The sequence below is a fragment of the Chiloscyllium plagiosum genome, chromosome 22 (assembly GCF_004010195.1).
Source record: "Chiloscyllium plagiosum isolate BGI_BamShark_2017 chromosome 22, ASM401019v2, whole genome shotgun sequence".
In the NCBI taxonomy this organism is placed as follows: domain Eukaryota; kingdom Metazoa; phylum Chordata; class Chondrichthyes; order Orectolobiformes; family Hemiscylliidae; genus Chiloscyllium; species Chiloscyllium plagiosum.
In genome coordinates, this window is record NC_057731.1 from 1,876,536 (window position 1) to 1,899,050 (window position 22,515).

A 22,515-nucleotide genomic window follows, 5' to 3' on the forward strand; every position below is an offset into this window, starting at 1 on the left:
TAAGGTGAATTGGCCATGCTAAATTGTTCATAGTGTTAGGTGCATTAGTCAGAGGGGGATGGGTTACTCTTTGGAGGGGTCGGTGTAGACTTGTTGGGCCGAAGGGCCTGTTTCCACACTGTAGGGAATCTAATATAATCTAATCATCTGTTTGGCCAAAGTCCCATCCTAACAGACCAGTAATTTGAACTCCTGCATTAGGACACACATAATGAAACTTGTCATTTTCTTTCTTCAGTTGTATGTTCAAAACGTTAACCACAATATGCTTCATTTCTCTGTAAATCAAAAATCATTAGTTTTAGGAGGAATAATGAACTCAAATATCTGAAATATCATCATAAATACCTGAACTTTCATTGTCTAAACCTGCTGCCAGCTGACGATTTTCTTTATTATCAGAGTCTCCATTCATAACATCTAAAAAGAAATCCGCTGGATTGTTGAAGGTTTCGCATTCATAGCCTAAAACAAAAGACACAACATCAATGCTTATATACTGGAATACCTTGCAAAATCAAGTACCTAGGAATTTTAATGAAACCAATTACTTTATATTCCCCTTTACAGGCCTTTCCGACTATTACAGACAAAGGAGGAGAGACAAACTCAAACCCCTAATTGCCTTCCTCTCTATCTGCAATCACTGTGGTTTAGTTTTGAAAAGGTGTGTGTGTCTAAACCTCTGATAGTCACTTTATATGGACCAGCAGCAGCAAACATTTTGTGAGTTTAGACAAATATACACTCATCCTCAAAGATCTAATACTGCATCAGTCAAATTGCGTACATTCAGATAGTGCTCTTCTACAAGTATGAAACTGACAGTGTAGTTATCAGTTCATGGATTCTTGATAATCCAGTGAAGGAGGAAGTCTTTCCCACTCCTGACTTGGATTTGGGATAAGTTCAAGTAGCTAGGATGGAGTATCCAAAATAATTGCAGATTTCATTGAAGAGAATGCTGTTCATCAGGTTACATAGACATGCATTTACGGCTGTTATATCAGGGGTCTAATTTCCTTACAGGAAAACCTGAAGCTCTGAAACCATGCTGGAAGGTTTGTTATTAAGCTTCTCAGTTCTTGAAAGCTAAGTTGGCAGAACCTTTCTCTACAGCTGCTGCCTTGTCAGTGTTCGTCAGAAGGTCTATGGGATAACAGGGTTTCAATATGAGGAAACTATTGGAAGCAATTCTGCAGGACAAAGTTATTTTGCATTTGAAGTAGAAGGGATTAATCAAGAACTTCAGCATGGTTTTGCTAAAGCGTGGTCATGGCTTACCAACTTAAATTTTTCAAAGATGTTTGGCAGGTAGATCGGTACAATGCTTTTGATGTAGACTACTGGGATTTCAGCAAGGCTGAATGGGAGACCAATAGCAAAGCCAATTGTGGATCCAAGGAAATTTAACAAATTGGATCCACAATTGGCTGAGTAGCAGGAAGCAGAGGGTGACAGTTGAGGAGTGTTTTTCCAATAGGAATCAGTGTTGGTGCTCTTGCTGTTTGGGATTTACTGCATTGGAATACTGCATTCAATTCTCGTCTGTCTGGAAAGAAGTTGTTAAACTTAAAAGGGTTCAGAAAAGATTTACAAGATGTTGCCAGGATTGGAGGATTTGAAATTGCTGGAGAGGCTAAATAGATTGAGGCTGTTTTCCCTAGAATGTCGGAGGATAAAAGATGACCATTTGAAGTTTATAAAATTTTGAGGAGCATGGATAGGGTGAATAGTCAAGGTTTTTGTCCCAGGGTAGGGGAGTCCAAAATGAGAGGGCATTGGATTAAGGTGAGAGGGAAAAGATTTAAAAGGGATCTAAGGGGCAACATTTTCATGCAGAGAATGGTGCATGTATGGAATGAACTGCCAGAGGATATGGTGGAGACTGGTACAATTAGAACATTTTAAAGGCATCTGGATGGGTGTATGATAGAAAAGATTTAGAGGGCAAAAGGCCAAATGCTGGCAACTAGAACTAGATTAATTTAGGATATCTGGTTGGCATGGACAAATTGGACCAAAGGATGATTCATCTCTATGACTCTAAGTGATTTAAACTTGATTGTAGGAAGTAGGTTCACAGATGATACAAAATTATACCGTATGCCATTTCATTCACCTGTCCTAATACCTCAAGACACCAATGTACATGCTCACCATGATCCTACCATTCATCAGATATTGGATGCATCAAGGATCAGAGGCATCTTGGTTGAGCATGTACATCGGTCTCTTAAGGTATCAGGACAGTTGGATGAAATGGTTCAGATGGCATATTAGTCAAGGCATAGAGTTTAGGAGCAGGGAGGTTAAGCTGGAACCATTCAAAATGTTGGTTAGGGCACAGCTAGATACTGTGTACAGCTTTAGAATCATAGAGTCATACAGCATGGAAACAGAACGGTCAGTTCAACCCCTCCATGCCAACCAAGTTTCCCCAATCAAAACTAGTCCACTTGCCTGCATTTGGTCCCTATCCCTCTCAACCTCTTCTGTTCATGTAGCTATCTAAACGTATTTAAAATATTGTAACTGTAACTGCATCTACCACTTCCTCTGGCAGTTTATTCGACACTACTCATTGTCCCTCAGGTCCCTTTTAAATCTTTCTCCACTCAGCTTAAAAATACTCTCTCTAGTTTTGAACTCCCCCACTCTAGGGAAAAGACCTTTGCTATCCACCTTATTTATGCTCCTCATGATCTTATAAACCTCTATAAGGCCACTCATCAACCTCCTACACTCCAGTGAAAAATGTCCCAGCCTATCCAGCCTCTCTTTATAACTCAAACACTCCAGTCCCAACAATGTTCTTGAAATTCTTCTCTGAACCCTTCCTATTCCGGTCAACTGGAACAACACATCCATCTTAGGACAAGCCAAACAGAGACATGCACGAGAATTCCTAAAAACATGGCATTCCAACCGGAACTTTATCAACAAGCACATCGAGTTAGACCCCATCTACCACCCCCTGAGAAAAGGAACAGGAAATGACATCACCAACCCAAAAAAACCCAAACATATAAATAGAAAGCAGGAATCATGTACACTGCTTTGCCTGAGGCCCATTGAAGATGTTACCTAGTAAGGTGATGAAACATCTGGAAATGAACCTCCCAACTCAGCAAGCAAGCCTACATCCAGAACCTCAATCTGAGCTACAAATCTTCTCAAAACTCACTAACTCATTTGGATAGTCAGTATGGCTTTGTGTGTGGGAAATCATTGAATGGCATTGTGTATATGGACTTTAGCAAGGTCTTTGACAAGGTACCATATGTAGGTTCTTGAATAAGTTAAATTTCATGGGATCCAGGGAGAGCTGGCCAAATGGATGCAAAATTGCTTGAAAGTACAAGGTAATGGTCGAGGTTTGTTTTTCAGACTGGAGGCCTGTGACCAGCAGTGTGCCACAGGGATTGGTGCTGGGTCCACTGTTATTTGTCACTTATAAAAATGATTTGGATGAGAATTTAAGAGGTATGGTTAGTAAGTTTGCAGATGACATGAAGATTGGTGGAATAGTGAAAAGAGCGATCTGGGAATACAGTGAGATCTTGATCAACTGGGCAAGTGGGCTGACGAATGGAAGATGGAGTTTAATTTAGAGCTAGAACAAACAGAGTTGTTGTCTTCGGTTTTGTAGCCCATGCCACGAGTTGCGAGGTGAGGAATTGGGAGAGAGAGGATTTGAACACATGGCTACAGGGATGGTGCAGGAAGGAAGGTTTTGGACTCCTGGTAAATTGGGGTTCTTTCTGGGGTAGGTGGAACCTCTACAAACAGGATGGTCTTCACCTGAGGGCTTCCAATATCCCGGGGGGAAAATTTGCTAATGTTCTTCAGGTGGGTTTAAACTAATTCAGCAGGGGGATGGAAACAAAAATTGTAGCTCCAGTGTCCAGGAGATTGTGAGTAGTGAGGTCAGAACTAAGATTTCAAGAAGCAAGAAGTTGGTTTGAAGTGTGGCAGGAGCATCCGGAATAAGGTGGGTGAACTTGTAGCATGGATTGGTACCTGAGATTTTGATGTTGTAGCCATTTCAGAGACATGGGTACAGCAGGGACAGGAATGGTTATTGCAGGTTCCAGGATTTAGATGTTTCAATAAGAACAGAGAAAATGGTAAAAGAGGGGGTGGTGTGCCACTGTTAGTCAAGGATAGTACTACGGTTGCAGAAAGGACATTTGAGGACTTGTCTACTGAGGTAGTAGGGCTGAGATTAGAAACAGGAAAGGAAAGGTTACCCTGTTGGGAGTTTCCTATAGGCCTCCAAATAGTTCCAGAGATGTAGATGATAGGATAGCAAAGATGATCTTCGATAGGAGTGAGAGTGACAGGGTAGTTGTTATGGGGAACTGAGGGACTTTAATTTTCCAAATATTGATTGGGAATACTATAGTTCAAGTACTTTAGATGGGTCAGTTTTTGTCGAATGTGTGCAGGAGGGTTTATGTAGACAGGCCAACAAGGGGCAAGGCCACATTGGATTTGGTACTGGGTAATGAACCAGGCCAGGTTTGGAGGTAGGTGAGCACTTTGGTGATAGTGACCACAACTCAGTTATGTTTACTGTAGCAATGGAAATGGATAAGTATGTACAACAGGGCAAAAGTTATAGCTGGGGGGAAGGCAATTAAGATGCAATTAGGCAAGACTTAGGATGCATGGAATAGGGAAGGAAACTGCAAGGGATGGGCACAGTTGAAATGTGGAGCTTATTCAAGGACAGGCTACCATGGGTCCTTGATAAGTATGTACCTGCCAGGCAGGGAGGAAGTTGTTGAGCGCAGGAGCAGTGGTTTACTAAGGAAGTTGAATCTCTTGTCAAAAGGAAGAAGAAGGCTTATGTTAGGATGAGCTGTGATTGCTCAGTTAGGACGTTTGAGTTACAAGTTAACAGGAAAGACCTAAAGAGAGAGCTAAGAAGAGCCAGGACAGGACATGAGAAGTCACTGGCGGATAGGATCAAGGAAAACCCTAAGGCCTTCTATAGGTATATCAGGAATAAAAGAATGACGAGAGTAAAATTAGGGCCAATCAAGCATTGTAGTAGGAAGTTATGCGTGGAATCAGAGGAGATAGGGGAAGTGCTAAATGAATATTTTTCATCAGTATTCACACTAGGCCGGATGGGATTTATCCCAGGATTCTCTGGGAAGCCAGACTGTCGAGCATTCAGCTTTGATCTTTATGTCATCATTGTCTACAGGAATAGTGCCAGAAGACTGGAGGATAGCAAATGCTGTCCCCTTGTTCAAGAAGGGGAGTAGAGACAACCCTGGAAATTATAGATCTGTGAACCTTACTTTGGTTGAGGCTGTTTTCATTAGAGAGAAGGAGGTTGAGAGGTGACTTAATTGAGATGTACAAGATAATCAGCGGGTTAGATAGATTGGACAGTGAGAGCCTTTTTCCTCAGATGGCGATGGCTAGCACGAGGGAACATAGCTTTAAATTGGATATAAGATTGGATATAAGATTGGATATAGGACTGATGTCAGAGGTAGTTTCTTTACTCAGAGAGCAGCAGGGACATGGAATGCAATGCCTGCAACAGTAGTAGAATTGCCAACTTTAAGGGCATTTAAATGGTCATTGGATAGGCATATGGATGATAATGGAATAGCATAGGTTAGATGGGTTTCAGATTGGTTCTAAAGATCGGCACAACATTGAGGGCCGAAGGGCCAGTACTGGTCTATAATGTTCTATGTTCTAATTTAGATAAATGCAAGGTCTTGCATTCTGGTGTGTCAAACCAGGGCAGGTAGGGCCCTGGGGTGTGTTATAAGACAAAGATATCTAGGTTACAGGTTCATAGCTCCTTGAAAGTGGAGTCACAGGTAGTCAGAGCGGTGAAGAAGGCTTTCGGCATGCTTACTTTCATTGGTCAGAACATTGAGCATAGGAGTTGGGATGTCTTGTTGCAGTTGTACAAGACATTAGTAAGGACACATTTGGCTGTCAATTATACAAATATCACTGCTAAGGGCCTCGCAATTTCTTCCCTAGGTTCCCACCATGTTCTGGGATTATCACTTAATCAGGTCTCGGAGATTTATCCACTTTTATGTTTTTAAGATCTCCAGCACCGACTCTTCCATAATATGAACCATTTTCAAGAAATCAGTATTTATTTCCTTGCGTTTCCTAGACTCCATAACTTTCCCCACAGTAAAACCTGACACAAAATATTCATTTAGTATCTCTCCAATCTCCACATAGACAACCTTGTTGATCTTTAAGGGGCCCTATTATCTCTGCAGTTAGAACTTCCAAGCAAGTTTATGGGACTCTTCCATTGACAGAAATCTAGCTTTCAGAAGAAAAGTGGAGCCAACAGCCTGTTCATCTGTTTAGGTAGATATAAATGATTGCTTATTGGAATTTAGAGAAAACAGAAGTGTGCTTTTAGAACATAGAACAGTACAGCTCAGTACAGACCCTCGGCCCTTGATGTTGTATTAACCTTTTATCCTACTCTAAGACCAGACTAACCTACATACCCTACATATCTTCCATGCACCTATTCAAGAGTCGCTTAAATGTCCCTCATGTATCTGACTCTATTACCAGTGCATTCCAGACCAAGAGGAAAAGGGAAGCATGCATAAGGTCTAGGCAGCTAAGAACATAACGGGCCCTGGAAGAATATCGGAAGAGTAGGACAAGTCTTAAATGAGGAATCAAGCAGGCTAAAAGGGGTCATGAAATAGCTTTAGCGAGCAGAATTAAGGAGAACCCCAAAGCATTTTATTCTTATATAAGAAGTAAGCGGGTAACTAGAGAAAGGATTGGTCCACTAAAGGATAATGAAGGAAGGCTGTGTGTCGAACCTGAGTGAATGGGTGAGATTCTGAATTATTACTTTGCATTAGTGCTCACTGAGGAGAGGAACATGATGAATGTTGAGATTAGAGATAGAAGTTTGATTAGTCTGGATCACCTTGACATAAGTAGGGAAGATGTGTTGGGTAGAGGTCATTAAGGTGGACAAATCCCCAGGACCGGATGGGATCTATCCCAGGTTGCTGAGGGAGGCGAGACAGGAAATAGCTGGGGCCATAACAGATATCTCTGTGGCATCCTTAAATACAGGTGAGGTGCCGGAGGACTGGAGGGTTGCTCATGTTGTCCCCCTGTACAAGAAGGGTAGTAGGGATATTCCGGGTAACTATAGACCAGTGAGCCTGATGTCGGTGGTGGGAAAGTTGCTGGAGAAGGTACTGAGGGATAGGATCTATTTATATATAGAAAAAAATGGGTTTATCAGTGATAGGCAACATGGTTTTGTGTGGGGGAGATCGTGCCTTACCAAGTTAATAGAGTTCTTCAAGGAAGTGACCAAGTTGATAGATGAAGGAAGGGCTGTTGATATCATATACATGGACTTTAGTAAAGCAGTTGACAAGATTCCCCATGGTAGACTAATGGAAAAGTGAAGTCATATGGTGTGCAGGGTGTTCTAGCGAGGTGGATAAAGAACTGGTTGAGCAACAGGAGACAGAGAGTAGTAGTTGAAGGAAGTTTCTCAAAATGGAGAAAGGTGACCAGTGGTGTTCCACAGGGGTCAGTGTTGGGGTCACTGTTGTTTGTAATATACATAAATGATCTGGAAGAGGGCACTGTTGGTATGATCAGCAAGTTTGCAGATGACACGAAGATTGGTGGAGTAGCAGAAAGCATAAGGGACTGTCAGAGAATATAGGAGGATATAGATAGACCGGAGAGTTGGGCGGAAAAGTGTCAGATGGATTTCAATCCACACAAATGTGAGGTGATGCATTTAGTCAAGACTAATTCTAGAGCAAATTATACAATGAACGGAAGAGCCTTGGGAAAAGTTGATGGGCAGAGAGATCTGGGAGTGCAGGTCCATTGTACCCTGAAGGTTGCTGCACAGGTGAATAGAGAAGCCAAGAAGGCATATAGTATACTTGCCTTCATTGGACAGGGCATTGAGTATAAGAGCTGGCAAGTCATGTTAACATTGTATAATACATTGGTTCGGCCGCATTTAGAATACTGTGTACAGTTCTGGTCGCCACATTACCAAAAGGATGTGGACGCTTTGGAGAGGGTGCAGAGAAGGTTTACGAGGATGTTGCCTGGTATGGAAGGTGCTAGCTATGAAGAAAGGTTGAGTAGGTTAGGTTTATTTTCATTAGAGAAAAGGAGATTGAGGGGGGGACCTGATTGAGGTTTATAAAATCATGAAGACTATGACAGGGTGGATAGAGACAAGCTTTTTCCCAGGGTGATGGATTCAATAATGAGAGGCCACGCTTTCAAGGTGAGAGGTAGAAAGTTTAAGGGGGATACATGCGGCAAGTCCATCATACAGAGGGTGGTGAGCGTTTGGAACACTTTGCCAGCAGAGATGGTTGAGGCAGGCACGGTAGATTCATTTAAGATGCATCTGGATAAATGCATGAGTAGGTGGGGAGTTGAACATAGAACATAGAACAATACAGCACAGAACAGGCCCTTCGGCCCACGATGTTGTGCCGAACATTTGTCCTAGCTTAAGCACCCATCCATGTACCTATCCAATTGCTGCTCAAAGGTCACCAATGATTCTGACTCTGCCACTCCCACAGGCAGCGCATTCCATGCCTCCACCACTCTCTGGGTAAAGAACTCACCCTTGACATCTCCCCTATACCTTCCACCCTTCACCTTAAATTGATGTCCCCTTGTACCCGGGGATCTGACTGTCTACTCTATCTATTCCTCTTATCATCTTATAAATCTCTATCAAGTCACCCCTCATCCTTCGCCGTTCCAACGAGAAAAGGCCTAGCACTCTCAACCTATCCTCGTACGACCTATTCTCCATTCCAGGCAACATCCTGGTAAATCTTCTCTGCACCCTCTCCAAAGCTCCCACATCTTTCCTAAAGTGAGGCGACCAGAACTGCACACAGTACTCCAAATGTGACCTAACCAAAGTCCTGTACAGCTGCAACATCACTCCACGACTCTTGAATTCAATCCCTCTGCTAATGAACGATAATACTCCATAGGCCTTCTTACAAACTCTATCCACCTGAGTGGCAACCTCCAAAGATCTATGTACATAGACCCCAAGATCCCTCTGTTCCTCCACCTGACTAAGAACCCTACCATTAACCCTGTATTCCGCATTCTTATTTGTTCTTCCAAAATGGACAACCTCACACTTGGCAGGGTTGAACTCCATCTGCCACTCCTCAGCCCAGCTCTGCATCATATCTAAGTCCCTCTGCAGCCGACAACAACCCTCCTCACTGTCCACAACTCCACCTATCTTCATATCATCTGCAAATTTACTGACCCACCCTTCGACTCCCTCATCTAAGTCATTAATAAAAATTACAAACAGCAGAGGACCCAGAACTGATCCCTGCGGAACTCCACATGTAACTGGGCTCCAGGCTGAGTATTTACCATCTACCACCACTCTCTGCCTTCGACCGGTTAGCCAGTTTTCTATCCAATTGGCCAAATCTCCCTCTATCCCATGCCTCCTGACCTCCGCATAAGCCTACCATGGAGAACCTTATCAAATGCCTTACTAAAATCCATGTACACTACATCCACTGCAGTGGGCTGTAAAATGGAATGAAGATTACAGTGATACACCAGACATTTCTCAGAGAATGCATGAGCACTACGGTACCCTCAATCTGTTAATCAGAAATCCTAGCTTTGAACTTGGTGGATTGTTTACCTGGACTCAAACAGAGCCCATTAAGAAGATCCTGAAACAGATTGAGCTATTTGTGATCAAAGGTAAGTAAGAAGGAGTGGAAAGGGTTGAATAAAATGATTTTCTGTCAATCCATGGAAATTCATAGATTGTTGGAATCCATTCCTATTGAGCCATAGTACAAATAGGAATTGGAAACTCAATCTCTCAATTGTCGTGGTGGGAATCTTAGATGAGATTGGGTCAATTATCTTATTAAAGTGAGGCTGCTGGAGTTTAAGGTCTTTGAATGGGAAGAATGTATTTATGTGCTATATAGTATATAGACTTAGACTCAGCACTCTTGCATCTCTTTTTGTGATCTTTACTCCACAGTCATAAAATGATCTCTTAAACTAATATTGCTCCTCTAGTTTACCAGTCCGATTCACACTCTCCTCTTCAACAATACGGTCCCTCTCGTTTGTAAATACTGAAGAAAAGTACTCATTCAAGACCTCTCCTATCTCTTCCGACTCAATACATAGTCTCCCACTACTGTCCTTGATCGGACCTACCCTCGTTCTCGTCATTCTCATGTTTCTCACATACGCATAAAAATGCCTTGGGGTTAACCTTGATCCTATCCGCCAAAGATTTTTCATGCCCTCTCTTAGCTCTCCTAAGGGATACAGATGCTTAGTAATTGACCAACAGGTTTAGACAGTACATTTGGATCGGCTCAGGCTTGGCGGGCCGAAGGGCCTGTTCCTGGGCTGTAAATTTTCTTTGTTCTTTGTTCTCACCACTCTGTGTAAAGAACCTACCTTTGACATCTCGCCTAAACTTTCCTCCAATTACCTTAAAATTACTCCCCATCATGATAACCATTTCCGCACTGGGAAAAAGTCTTTGGCCATCCACTTTATCTATGCCTCTCATCATCTTGTACACCTCTAAAGACACCACTCATCCTTCTTCACTCCAATGAAAAAAGCCCTAGCTCCCTAAACCTTTCTTCATATACATACCCTCCAGTCAAGGAAGCGTCCTGGTAAATCTCTGCTGCAACCTCTTCAAAGCTTCCACATCCTTCCTATAATGACGTGACCTAAACTGAACACAATCTTCCAAATGTAGTCCAACCAGGGCTCTACAGAGCTGTAGCATAACCTCTTGGCTCTTACACTCAATCCTCCTTGCTATTGAAAGCAAACACACTTTCTGCCTTCTTGACAACCCTATCAACTTGGGTGGAAACTTTGACGAATCTATGCACATGGAGCCCAAGATTCCTCTGTTCCTCCGCACTGCCAAGAATCCTGCCTTCAACCCTGTATTCTGCATTCAAATTCAACCTTCCAAAGTGAATCACTTCACACTTTTCCAGGTTGAATTCCATCTGCCAATTTTTCAACCCAGTTCTGCATCCTGTCAATGTCCAGTTGCAACCTACAACAGCCCTCCACACAATCCACAACTCCACCAACCTTAGTGTCATCAGCAAACTTACTAACCCACCCTTCCACTTGTTTGTCCAAGTCATTTATAAAAATCACAAAGAGCAGAGGTTCCAGAACCAATCCCTGCAAAAACACCACGGATCACCAAACTCCAGGCTGAATACCAACACATCTACCAACATTCTCCATCTTCTATGGGCCAGCCAATTCTGTATCCAGACAGCCAGATTACCCTGTATCCCAAGCCTCCTTATGTTCTGCATGAGCCTACCATGGGGAGCCTTATCAAAGACCTTGCTAAAATCAACGTACACCACATCCCCTGCTATACCTTCATCAATGTGTTTTGTCACCTCCTCAAAAAAGTTCAGTAAGGTATGTGAGGCACGATCTGTCACTCACAAATCCATGCGAACTATCTCTAATCAAACTGTGGCTTTTCAAGTAATCATAAATCCTGTCTCTCAGAATTCTCTCCAATACTTTACTCGTCGTAGATGTGCGATTAACTGGTCTGTAATTCCCAGGATTATCCCTATTCCCTTTCTTGAACAAGGAAATAACATTTGCTGTCCTCCAATAATTTGGCACTACTCCAGTGGACAGTGAGGATGCAAAGATCATCACCAAAGGCGCAGCAATCTCTTCCCTCACTTCCTATAGTAACGTCAGGTATATCCCGTCTGGCCCAGGGGATTTATCTATCCTCATGATTTTCAAAAGTTTGAGCATATCCTCCTTCTTAACATCAACCTGTTCGAGCACATCTGTCTGTTTCACGTTGTTCTTAGAAACGTCAAGGTGTCTCCCACTAGTGAATATTGACGTAAAGTACTCATTAAGAAAAAAACATATGTAAAGGATAGACAGGATAGATCGAGTGAATCCTTAGAAGAGTATAAAGGAAGTAGGAGTATACTTAAGAGGGAAATCAGGAGGGCAATAAGGGGACAAAAGATAGCTTTGGCAAATAGAATTAAGAAGAATCCAAAGGGATTTCACAAATACATTAAGGACAAAGGGTAACGAGGGAGAGAATAGAGGCCCTCAAAGATCAGCAAGGCGGCCTTTGTGTGGAGCCGCAGAAAATGGGGGAGATACTAAATGGGGGAGTATTTTGGATCAGTGTTTACTGTGGAAAAAAAATGGAAGATATAGACTGTAGGGAAATAGATAGTGATATCTTACAAAATGTCCAGATTACAGAGGAGGAAGTGCTGGATGTCTTGAAACGGGTAAAAGTGGATAAATCCCCAGGACCTGATCAGGTGTACCCGCGAGCTCTGTGGGAAGCTCGAGAAGTGATTGCTGGGCCTCTTGCTGAGATATTTGTATCATCGATAGTCACAAGTGAGGTGACAGAAAACTGGAGGTTGGCAAACATGGTGCCACTGTTTAAGAAGGGCGGTAAGGACAAACCAGGGAACCAGTGAGCCTGACGTCAGTGGTGGGCAAGTTGTTGGAGGGAATCCTGAGGGACAGGATGTACATGTATTTGGAAAGGCAAGGACTGATTAGGGATAGTCAACATGGTTTTGTGCGTGGGAAATCATATCTCACAAACTTGACTGAGTTTTTTGAAGAAGTAACAAAGATGATTGATGAGGGCAGAGCAGTAGATGTTATCTATATGGACTTTAGTAAGGCGTTCGACAAGGTACCCATGGGAGACTGATTAGCAAGATTAGATCTCATGGAATACAGGGAAAACTAGCCATTTGGATACAGAACTGGCTCAAAGGTAGAAGACAGAGGGTGGTGGTGGAGAGTTTTATTGCTTTGTCAGATGCACATGAGATAGACTTCAATCTCTTCCAGGAATGGGGAATAGGTGATACTGACAAGGACTTGTGTATTGAACACATATGCAATCAGTAACATTGTGAGAGCAGGAAAGCCACAAACTTTGCAAAGTACACAACCTCACCACCGGCCTTTTGACCGGGATAATGAATAAACTGTTGCTGAAACTTTGAGATTTTTTGTAATAAACTTAAAACATTTATTCCAAACAAGAAGATAGTTAAAAATGACTCTGACACTTTATATTGTTCATTATTCCTTATTTCTGCATATTTGCAGATGTGTAATTATTATAAAGTTATTGGAACAGTAGAAATTAGGAGGAATAAAACATGAGCTATATCTGGTCTAAACGTACTAAATCTGAGCATAATCCTCGAGACTTCATCATTTGAAGGGCATGGATAGGGTAAATAGGCAAAGTCTTTTCCCTGGGGTTGGGGAGTCCAGAACTAGGGGGCATAGATTTAGGGTGAGAGGGGAAAGACATAAAAGAGACCTACGGGGCAAGTTTTTCACACAGAGGGTGGTACGGGTATGGAATGAGCTGCCAGAGGAAGTGGTGGAGGCTGGTACAATTGCAACATTTAAGAGGCATTTGGATGGGTATATGAATCGGAAGGGTTTGGAGGGATATGGGCCATGTGCTGGCAAGTGGGACTAGATTGGGTTGGGATATCTGGTCGGCATGGACGGATTGGACCGAAGAGTCTGTTTCCATGCTATACATCTCTATGACTCTATGACCTCTCCTACCTCCTCCAACTCCAGACACAAGTTCTGTCCAATATGCCTGATCAACCCTATCCTCACTCTGGCCATCCTCATGTTCCTCATGTTAAATATAGAATGCCTTCAGGATTTCCTTAATCCTACCGGTTGAAGCATTCTCATGCCGCCTTCTAGCTCTCCTAAATGTATTCTACAGTTCCTTCCTGACAATCTTGTAATCCTCTAAGCCCTGTCTGATCTTTGCCTCCTCAACCTTAAATAAGCTTCCTTCTTCCTCTTGACGAGATGCTTCACATCCCCTGTTACCTACCATCCATTCCTTGCCTCAATGGGACAAACCTGTCCAGCACTATCAGCAACCGCTCCGCAAACAACCTAAATGCACAGTTCTGTCGTGCTTTTCTCTGAGAACATCTGTTCTCAATTTAGGTGCCCCAGTTCCTGCCTAATAGCATTATAATTACCTCTCCCCCAATTAAATACTTTCCCATACCATCTGCTCCTATCCCTCTCCATGACTATAATAAAAGGTCAGGGAGGTTTTATCACTATCACCAACATGCTCTCCCACCAAGAGATCTGACATCTGGCATGGTTCGTTGGCAAGCACCAAATCCAACAAGGCCTCCCCTCGAGTCGGCCTATCTATATACGGAGTCAGGAATCCTTCCTGGACACACCTGCTCCATTCAAACTATTTGAACTAAGGAGGTTCCAATCAATATTAGGAAAGTTAAGGTCACCCATAACAAAAACTCTGTTACTTCTGCAAGTTTCTAAAATCTGCTCCTCCATGTCTCTGTTGCTATTTGGGGGTCTGTAGAAAACTCCTAATAAAGTGACGGTTCCTTTCCTATTTCTTGATGGTGTGATCAATATTTAGCCCTGTGCCAATATTCACAGAGTCATAGAAGTCTACAGAACAGAAACAGGCCCTTCGACCCAACTTGCCCATGCTCCACAATTTTCACAATTAAACTAGTCACATTTGCCGTCGTTTGATCCATATCCTTCCATACCAACCCACCTATGTACTGGTCTAAATGTTTCTTAAATGAGAAATTGTATTCACTTCTCCTGCTACCTTTGGCTGCCGTTCTAGATACTCACCATCCACTGTAAAATGCCCTCAGAATCCTTTTGTATCTCTCCTATCTCATCTTAAACTGAGGCCCTGTGGTTTTAGACTGCTCTGCCTTGGGGAGAAGTTATTGGCTATCTCCTTTATTTATGCCTTCATGATTTTATCAACCTCTATAAGGTCACCTCTCAGTCTCCTATGCTCCGGGGAAAAAAAGTCCCAAACTATCCAAGCTCTCCTTAAAACTCAAACCTTCAAGTCCACATTTCATCCTTCTAAGTCTTTTCTGCATTTTTTCTCGTTTAATATCCTTTCCATAGTAGGGTGACCAGAACTGCATGCAGTACTACAAATATAGCCTCACCAAATAGAACCACATAAATTCAAAGTGGAACTTTACAGTAGTGCTTCACAGGAGGCAACATAACACTGATGACGTCACCTAGAAAGGGGATGAAATGTCTGCCAACAAATGTACCAGCTCAATAAATAGACAAACAACAAATCCAACCAGCTCTCTTCACAAAACTTTAAACTAGCATGGACCTTCCATCACAAGTAGACAAGGTCTAACTCCTATCACCAGTGTCATTAAGTGTCTCTTTATATCCTTTGACATACAATAACAAAAGTAGATCATATGGAATACAGGAAGAACTAGCCATACAGATACAAAATTGGCTTAAGGTAGGAGACAGAGTGGGGTGGTGGAGGATTGTTTCTTGGACTGGAGGCCTCTGACCAGTGGTGTGCCGCATGAATCAGTGCTGGATCCACTGGTTTTTGTCATTTATATCAATGATTTGAATGTGAACATATGTGTGGTTAGTAAGCTTGAAGACGGACTTTGCCTGAGAGTAGAATAGGACCTTGATCACATGGGCCAATGGGGTGCGAAGTGGCAGATGGAGTTTAATCTAGATAAATAACAACATTTTGGTAGGGCAAATCAGAGGAGGACGTATACATTTAATGGTAAGGGCCTGGGAAATGTTGCTGAACAAACAAACCTTGGGGTGCAGGATTATTGTTCCTTGAAAATGGAGTCGCAAGGAGACAGGTTAGTGGATGTTTGGTATGCTTACTTTTATTGGTCAGTGAATTGAGCATCGCAATTGGGAGGTCATGTTGGAGCTGTACAGGAGATTTGTTAGGCCACCTTTGGAATACTGTCTTCAATTCTGGCCTCCCTGCTATAGGAAAGATGTTGTTAAACTTGAAAGGGTTCAGAAAAGGAAGTTGCCAGAGTTAGAGCTATAGGGAGAGGCTGAAAAGGCTGGGGCTGTTTTCCCTGGAGTGTTGGAGCTTGAGGGGTGACCTTGTAGAAGTTTATAAATTATGAGGGGCGTGGATAGGTGAATAGTCAAGGTCTTTTCCTCAGGGTAGGAGAGTCCAAAACTAGGGAGCATAGGTTTAAAGAGAGCGGGAAAAGATTTAAAAGGGACTAAGGGGCAATTTTTTCACATAGAGGTGGAAAGTATGAAATGAACTGCCAAAGTGGTGGAAGCTAGTATAATTATAACATTTAAAAGGCACATAAATGGGTAAGGGTTTAGAGGAAGTATTTAGAGGGATATGGGTAAAATGGGACTCTATTAATTTAGGATATCTGGTCAGCATGGATGAGTTGGACTGAAGGGTCTGTTTCCGTGCTGTACATCTCTATAATTCTACGTCTCTGTAAACATATTATCCAGTGATCAAACAATTAAGAATATAGGAAATAGAAGCAGGCCCAAGGGTGATGCTTGATAATTATTAATTTAATATGTAACACGAATGATTTGGTAGTGTTAAAGAAAACCCAGAGGTGTGTTATAGCATTTTTGTAACAGAAAAAACAGAAAAGAATACAAAAAAGAGACAGGAGCAGGAGGAGTCCATTCAGCTCCTCAAACATGTTGTGCTGTTCAATGAGATCATTTTTGATCTTCTATCTCAATACAATTATCCTGCACGTTCCCCATATCTGTTTGCAATTCCAATGAGAACAAATCTATCAATCTCAGTTTTGAACATTTCTAATGAATGAATGTTCACACTCCTCTGGACAGATAATCCAAAGCCTCAACATTCTCTGAGTGTATGTAATTACCAATGAGTGCCCCCAACCTTTGTATACTTAATCCTAACCTGTACAATTAACATCTGATTAAAAGTGTTTCTCACCAATAGATGAAAAGTACTGTAATGCTGTGCTGGCTGGACCATGATATACCATTCTTCCATTCAACAGCAGTGTCAGGCTATCAAATAGCTTAAATATGAAGTATTGAGGCTGGTGGATAGAGAATATAATAGTTCGACCATATCTCGATAGGCTAGAATGAAAAAAATAAAAAATCACAAAATGTATTGAAAATATGCTTCAAAACTTACAGGAAACTCCACAAGGTCTCTTGATTGATCATTACGATTTCAGCAGGACATCACAAAAACTTTCTTTTTCACATCTGGGCAGAGTCATTGCCAATTTTTAACAGAAGACAAAAATTCCTGGGAGTTAGCACAAAGCAAATTTCAAATAACGGATCCACTGCCAAATACAGTAAGGGCTTTCTAATACTTGGGGACAATGACAAGAAAGTTAATCCATTACCAGAATCTACCGAAAACATCACAGTCATTTGTACTATTTCTGGGAAAAGTGTGCAAAGAAATAATGTGGGCATTTGAATTGACATTTGAATAATCAGGAGAAGCAGTTTCCAGGGGTTTAAATGGAAATTCTGTTCTGCCTACTGTTTTTCAATTGGTAAGATATACTTGGAACTGTTTATGTGCTAATCTCTCCCACTGAAATGATTTGAACATGCTATTGGTTCAGATCATTAGGTCATCCATTTGAGGCTGGTGGATAGAGAATATAATAGTTCGACCATATCTCGATAGGCTAGAATGAAAAAAATGAAAAAATCACGAAGTATATTGAAAATATGCTTCAAATCTCACAAGAAACTCCACAAGGTCTCTTGAATGATCATTACGACTTCAGCAGGACATACCAAATAGCCTCACCAAATAGAACCACATAAATTCAAAGTGGAACTTCACAGGAGGCAACACAACACTGATGACGTCACCTAGAAAGGGGATGAAATGTCTGCCAACAAATGTACCAGCTCAATAAATAGACAAACAACAAATCCAACCAGCTCTCTTCACAAAACTTTAAACTAGCATGGACCTTCCATCACAAGTAGACAAGGTCTAACTCCTATCACCAGTGTCATTAAGTGTCTCTTTATATCCTTTGACATACAATAACAAAAGTAGATCACATGGAATACAGGAAGAACTAGCCATATGGATACAAAATTGGCTTGAAGGTAGGAGACAGAGTAGGGTGCTTGAAACGGAAAGGGGAATTGACTATGAGTCCTGTGCTAACTTCCAGCCATGGAGCTTTCTGGCTGCTATCCAAAACATCCCTAAAAGTCTTCCCATGATCATGGAAAAATGGTTGTGATTAACTGGCCTTTACACCTGCTACTTTCAGATTCTCCATTTTCAATGGCTGCTGTTCACCCAGCAGTGAGGCAGGAACTTAATTACATCTGCAATAGAACTTCTCATTATATTAAACAATTCCAAACACTCCCCAAAAAAGTACAATTAGGGTTAACAAAAAACCTTCAGCTGCTGCAACCCAAAACATCTAACAATTCAAAATGGCCATGATGTATGAAATTGTTATGCAAGCTTTTAGTCTTAAATTATCATTACATCTAAGTGCATGTAAGCTTGATCACGATTGTTTCAGAGAGCTGAATCTTGTGCATCCTTGGCTGAGTGTGAGTTGCATCAACTTTTTTGGAGGGATTCTCTCTGTGAGACCAACAGAATTTCTCAACATATCTTTTCAAGCATGCCTCATTAACTACCTAACCCACCCTTATGGTGTCCCTCATATCCGATTCGATTCCAATCTCACCACACATGTTCCCACTACTTATCAGACATCCACCAAAAGACTAGCATCATTGACACCCACGCCATCTTTAAAAGGATGCTATGCATATGGATCAGTGTTGGCAAAGCCAGTGTTGCCCCCTAACCGGCAGTGTAATGGCATAGCAGCCACACTGCCCATGGCACACTGCAGCATGGCTGGCACTCCCTTGTACATACAACCCCAGTCTCTCACCCCCATAACTGTTTAACCACGAGGTTACACACTTCACCTGTTCTTAGATACATTTTTATGTGAAGACCTTCTCGGACTCCCCTCTACTCTTCCTCCAATACCCACTGGAAACCCACATCTTGTCATTGCCCAGTAGGAGAACATCTTGTTAATTACTAGCAAGCTATTCAGGTAAGAACAAACATGAACTTTTATGACAGCCAACAAACAGGCTGCAGTTCATACTCACAATGCAAACCAGATGCTCGCATCTTGACCTTGACAGTCCGTGATGGTCTTCTCACCCATCTGGCATCTACTGGAACCAAGTGTTAATTAGGTCCTGTCTGCCTTGTGCTAATGCAGCCGAGTTCTATCAAGGAGAGTTTCCTCCAGCTCAATTACCTCATCATTCTTCTTGGACATCTGCTCCCGTTCTCCTAATTCCTCAGCATCTATCACATCGCCTCATCCTCAGCTCCAATTGTGCAGAGCACAGCACGCCAGGATGATGCGACACAATCTATCTGGACGACATTGAATGATACCCAGTTGGAACCCTACCTTGAGCTGCCCTCTCATCTATTGAATCATCAATTTGGTAAAGGTACTGCACCAGCTGAGTGACCAACACATTGCATCCAATGGGATGTGCAGGGAATGCCTGCTGTGGTCTGGCACCATTTCCATCCCAAATCCTCCTCAACCAATTCACTTTCTATTGCTTTCATTAGATTCCATATTTACATGACTTAGATGTTCCTCTTGACTTGCAGCATCCTTGGAACTTCCACAAATGATGGGTGCTTTTGTCCAGCAGTCACACCTTTTAAGTTATTTCCATTAATGTTTGCACCTCTGAGATGACAATTTTTATTTAGTTTGCTCTAATGACATATAACGTTTTTTACATGGACAAAATGAACTGGCAATTAGCTGTATCTTGTTAATTACAAGAGACCTTTCTAGTTGGACAAGGAAGTGGTTTTTCTCTACTGTGCTAGACAAAGCAGGCCCTGTAGTTCCCCTTAGTTAAATGATAATATTAATAATTTTAATTATGAGCAGCAACACAGTGGGCTGACATGCCCGCATAATACTTATCACAGATAAATTTTGATTCCTTTGTCAATATCCTTAGCTACCTCTGGACCCAAAATTATTCAAAATTATTGACTGCCTCCACTGCTCTGTGGGGAGAGGAGTACCAAAGACTCTCTGACAGACAAAAATTCAATTATCTCAGTGTTAAATGTTACTTTTATGCTGTGTTAAGTGTTACCTTTGTGCTGTGCCCCCAGTTCCATTCTCTCCCACAAGGTTTGATTAGATTCCCTACAGTGTGGAAATAGGCCCTTCGGCCCAACAAGTCCACACTGACATTCCGAAGAGCAACCCACCCAGACCCATTCCCCTACCTAAGGCACCTAACACTACGGGCAATTTAGCATGGCCAATTCACCTGACCTGCACATCTTTGGAATGTGGAAGAAACCGGAGCAGACCCACGCAGACATAGGAGAAGGTGCAAATTCTACACGGACAGTTGCCCGAGGTGGGAATTGAACCTGGGTCCCTGGCGCTGTGAGGCAGCAGTGCTAACCACTGAGCCACCATGCTGAAATATTCTTTCAGTGCTCACCCATCAAGGGCCTTGATCACTTCTCATTCTTTCAAAGTTCAGTGGAAATCGGTCCAGCTTATCTGGCCTTTCCTCATCAGATAATCCTATCTGGGTATCACTGCATATTCAACATGCCTGGAATACATCAAAGCATTCAAAAGGCAGGACTATTGAATCTTGTGAATTTTTAACAGACTATTCAGAGCAATGATGGAACAGTCAAAATAATTACATCTAGAGAAAGTATATTCCTGTCAGGGTGAAAGGAAAGGCTGGTAGGTATAGGAAATGCTGGATGACTAAAGAAATTGAGTTTGGTTAAGAAAAAGAAGGAAGCTTTTGTAAGGTATAGACAGGATAGATCAAATTAATCCTTAGAAGAGTATAAAGGAAGTAGGAGTATACTTAAGAGGGAAATCAGGAGGGCAAAAAAAGGACATGAGATAGCTTTCGCAAATAGAATTAAGGAAAATCCAAAAAGGTTTTACAAATACATTAAGGACAAAAGGGTAACTAGGGAGAGAATAGGGCCCCTCAAAGATCAGCAAGGCGGTCTTTGTGTGGAACCGCAGAAAGTGGGAGAGATACTAAATGAGTATTTTGCATCAGTATTTACTGTGGAAAAGGATATGGAGGATATAGACTGTAGGGAAATAGGTGGTGACATCTTGCAAAATGTCCAGATTACAGAAGTGGAAGTGCTGGAAGTCTTGAAACGCATAAAAATGGATAAATTCCCAGGACCTGATCAGGTGTACCCACAAACTCTGTGGGAAGCTAGAGAAGTGATTGCTGGGCCTTTTGCTGAGATATTTGTCTCATCGATAGTCACAAGTGAGGTGCCAGAAGACTGGAGGTTGGCAAATGTGGTGCTACTGTTTAAGAAGGGTGGTAAGGACAAGCCAGGGAACTATAGACCAGTGAGTCTGACGTCGGTGGTGGGCAAGTTGTTGGAGGGAATCCTGAGGGACAGGACGTACATGTATTTGGAAAGGCAAGGACTGATTAGGGATAGTCAACATGGTTTTGTGCGTGGGAAATCATGTCTCACAAACTTGACTGAGTTTTTTGAGGAAGTGGGAGACTGATTAGCAAGGTTAGATCTCACAGAATACAGGGAGAACTAGCCATTTGGATACAGAACTGGCTTAGAGGCAGAAGACAGAGAGTGGTGGTAGAGGGTTATTTTTCAGACTGGAGGCCTGTGACCAGTGGAGTGCCACAAGGATCGGTGCTGGGTCCTCTACTTTTTGTCATTTACATAAATGATTTGGATGTAAGCATAAGAGGTATGGTTAGTAAGTTTGCAGATGACACCAAAATTGGAGGTCTAGTGGCAGCAAACAGGGTTACCTCAGATTACAACAGGATCTTGACCAGTTGGGCTAATGGGCTGAGAAGTGGCAGATGGAGTTTGATTCAGATAAATGCGAGGTGCTGCATTTTGGGAAAGCAAATCTTAACATTTTATATCTTTCCCCGGCACGGTGGCACAGTGGTTAGCACTGCTGCCTCACAGCGCCTGAGACCTGGGTTCAATTCCCACCTTAGGCGACTGACTGTGTGGAGTTTGCACATTCTCCCCGTGTCTGCGTGGGTTTCCTCCAGGTGCTCTGGTTTCCTCCCACAGTCCAAAAATGTGCAGGTTAGGTGAATTGGCCATGCTAAATTGCCCGTAGTGTTAGGTGTAGGGTAATGGGTCTGGGAGGGTTGCTCTTCGGAGGGTTGGTGTGGACTTGTTGGGCCGAAGGGCCTGTTTCCACACTGTACGTAGTCTAATCTAATCTAATCTAATTGCTTATACACTTAATGGTAAGGTCCTAGGGACTGTTGCTGAACAAAGAGACTTTGGAGTGCAGGTTCATAGCTCCTTGACAGTGGAGTCGCAGGTAGATAGGATAGTGAAGAAGGCATTTGGTATGCTTTCCTTTATTGGTCAGAGTATTGAGTACAGGAGTTGGGAGGTCATGTTGCAGCTGTACAGGACATTGGTTAGGCCACTGTTGG

At 42.4% G+C, this 22,515-nt stretch overlaps 1 protein-coding gene across 1 annotated transcript in view; it reads right to left on the reverse strand.

The window, feature by feature from the left end:
- LOC122561374 (broad substrate specificity ATP-binding cassette transporter ABCG2-like) overlaps positions 1–22,515 on the reverse strand; it is a 123,684-nt gene that overhangs the window by 42,447 nt on the left and 58,722 nt on the right. The window contains exons 6-7 of the mRNA XM_043713136.1: positions 16,928–17,079; positions 349–465 (exon numbers count right to left, since the gene is read on the reverse strand). Of these exons, the coding sequence (XP_043569071.1) occupies positions 349–465; positions 16,928–17,079 (269 nt within the window). The remainder of the gene's footprint in view (positions 1–348; positions 466–16,927; positions 17,080–22,515) is intronic.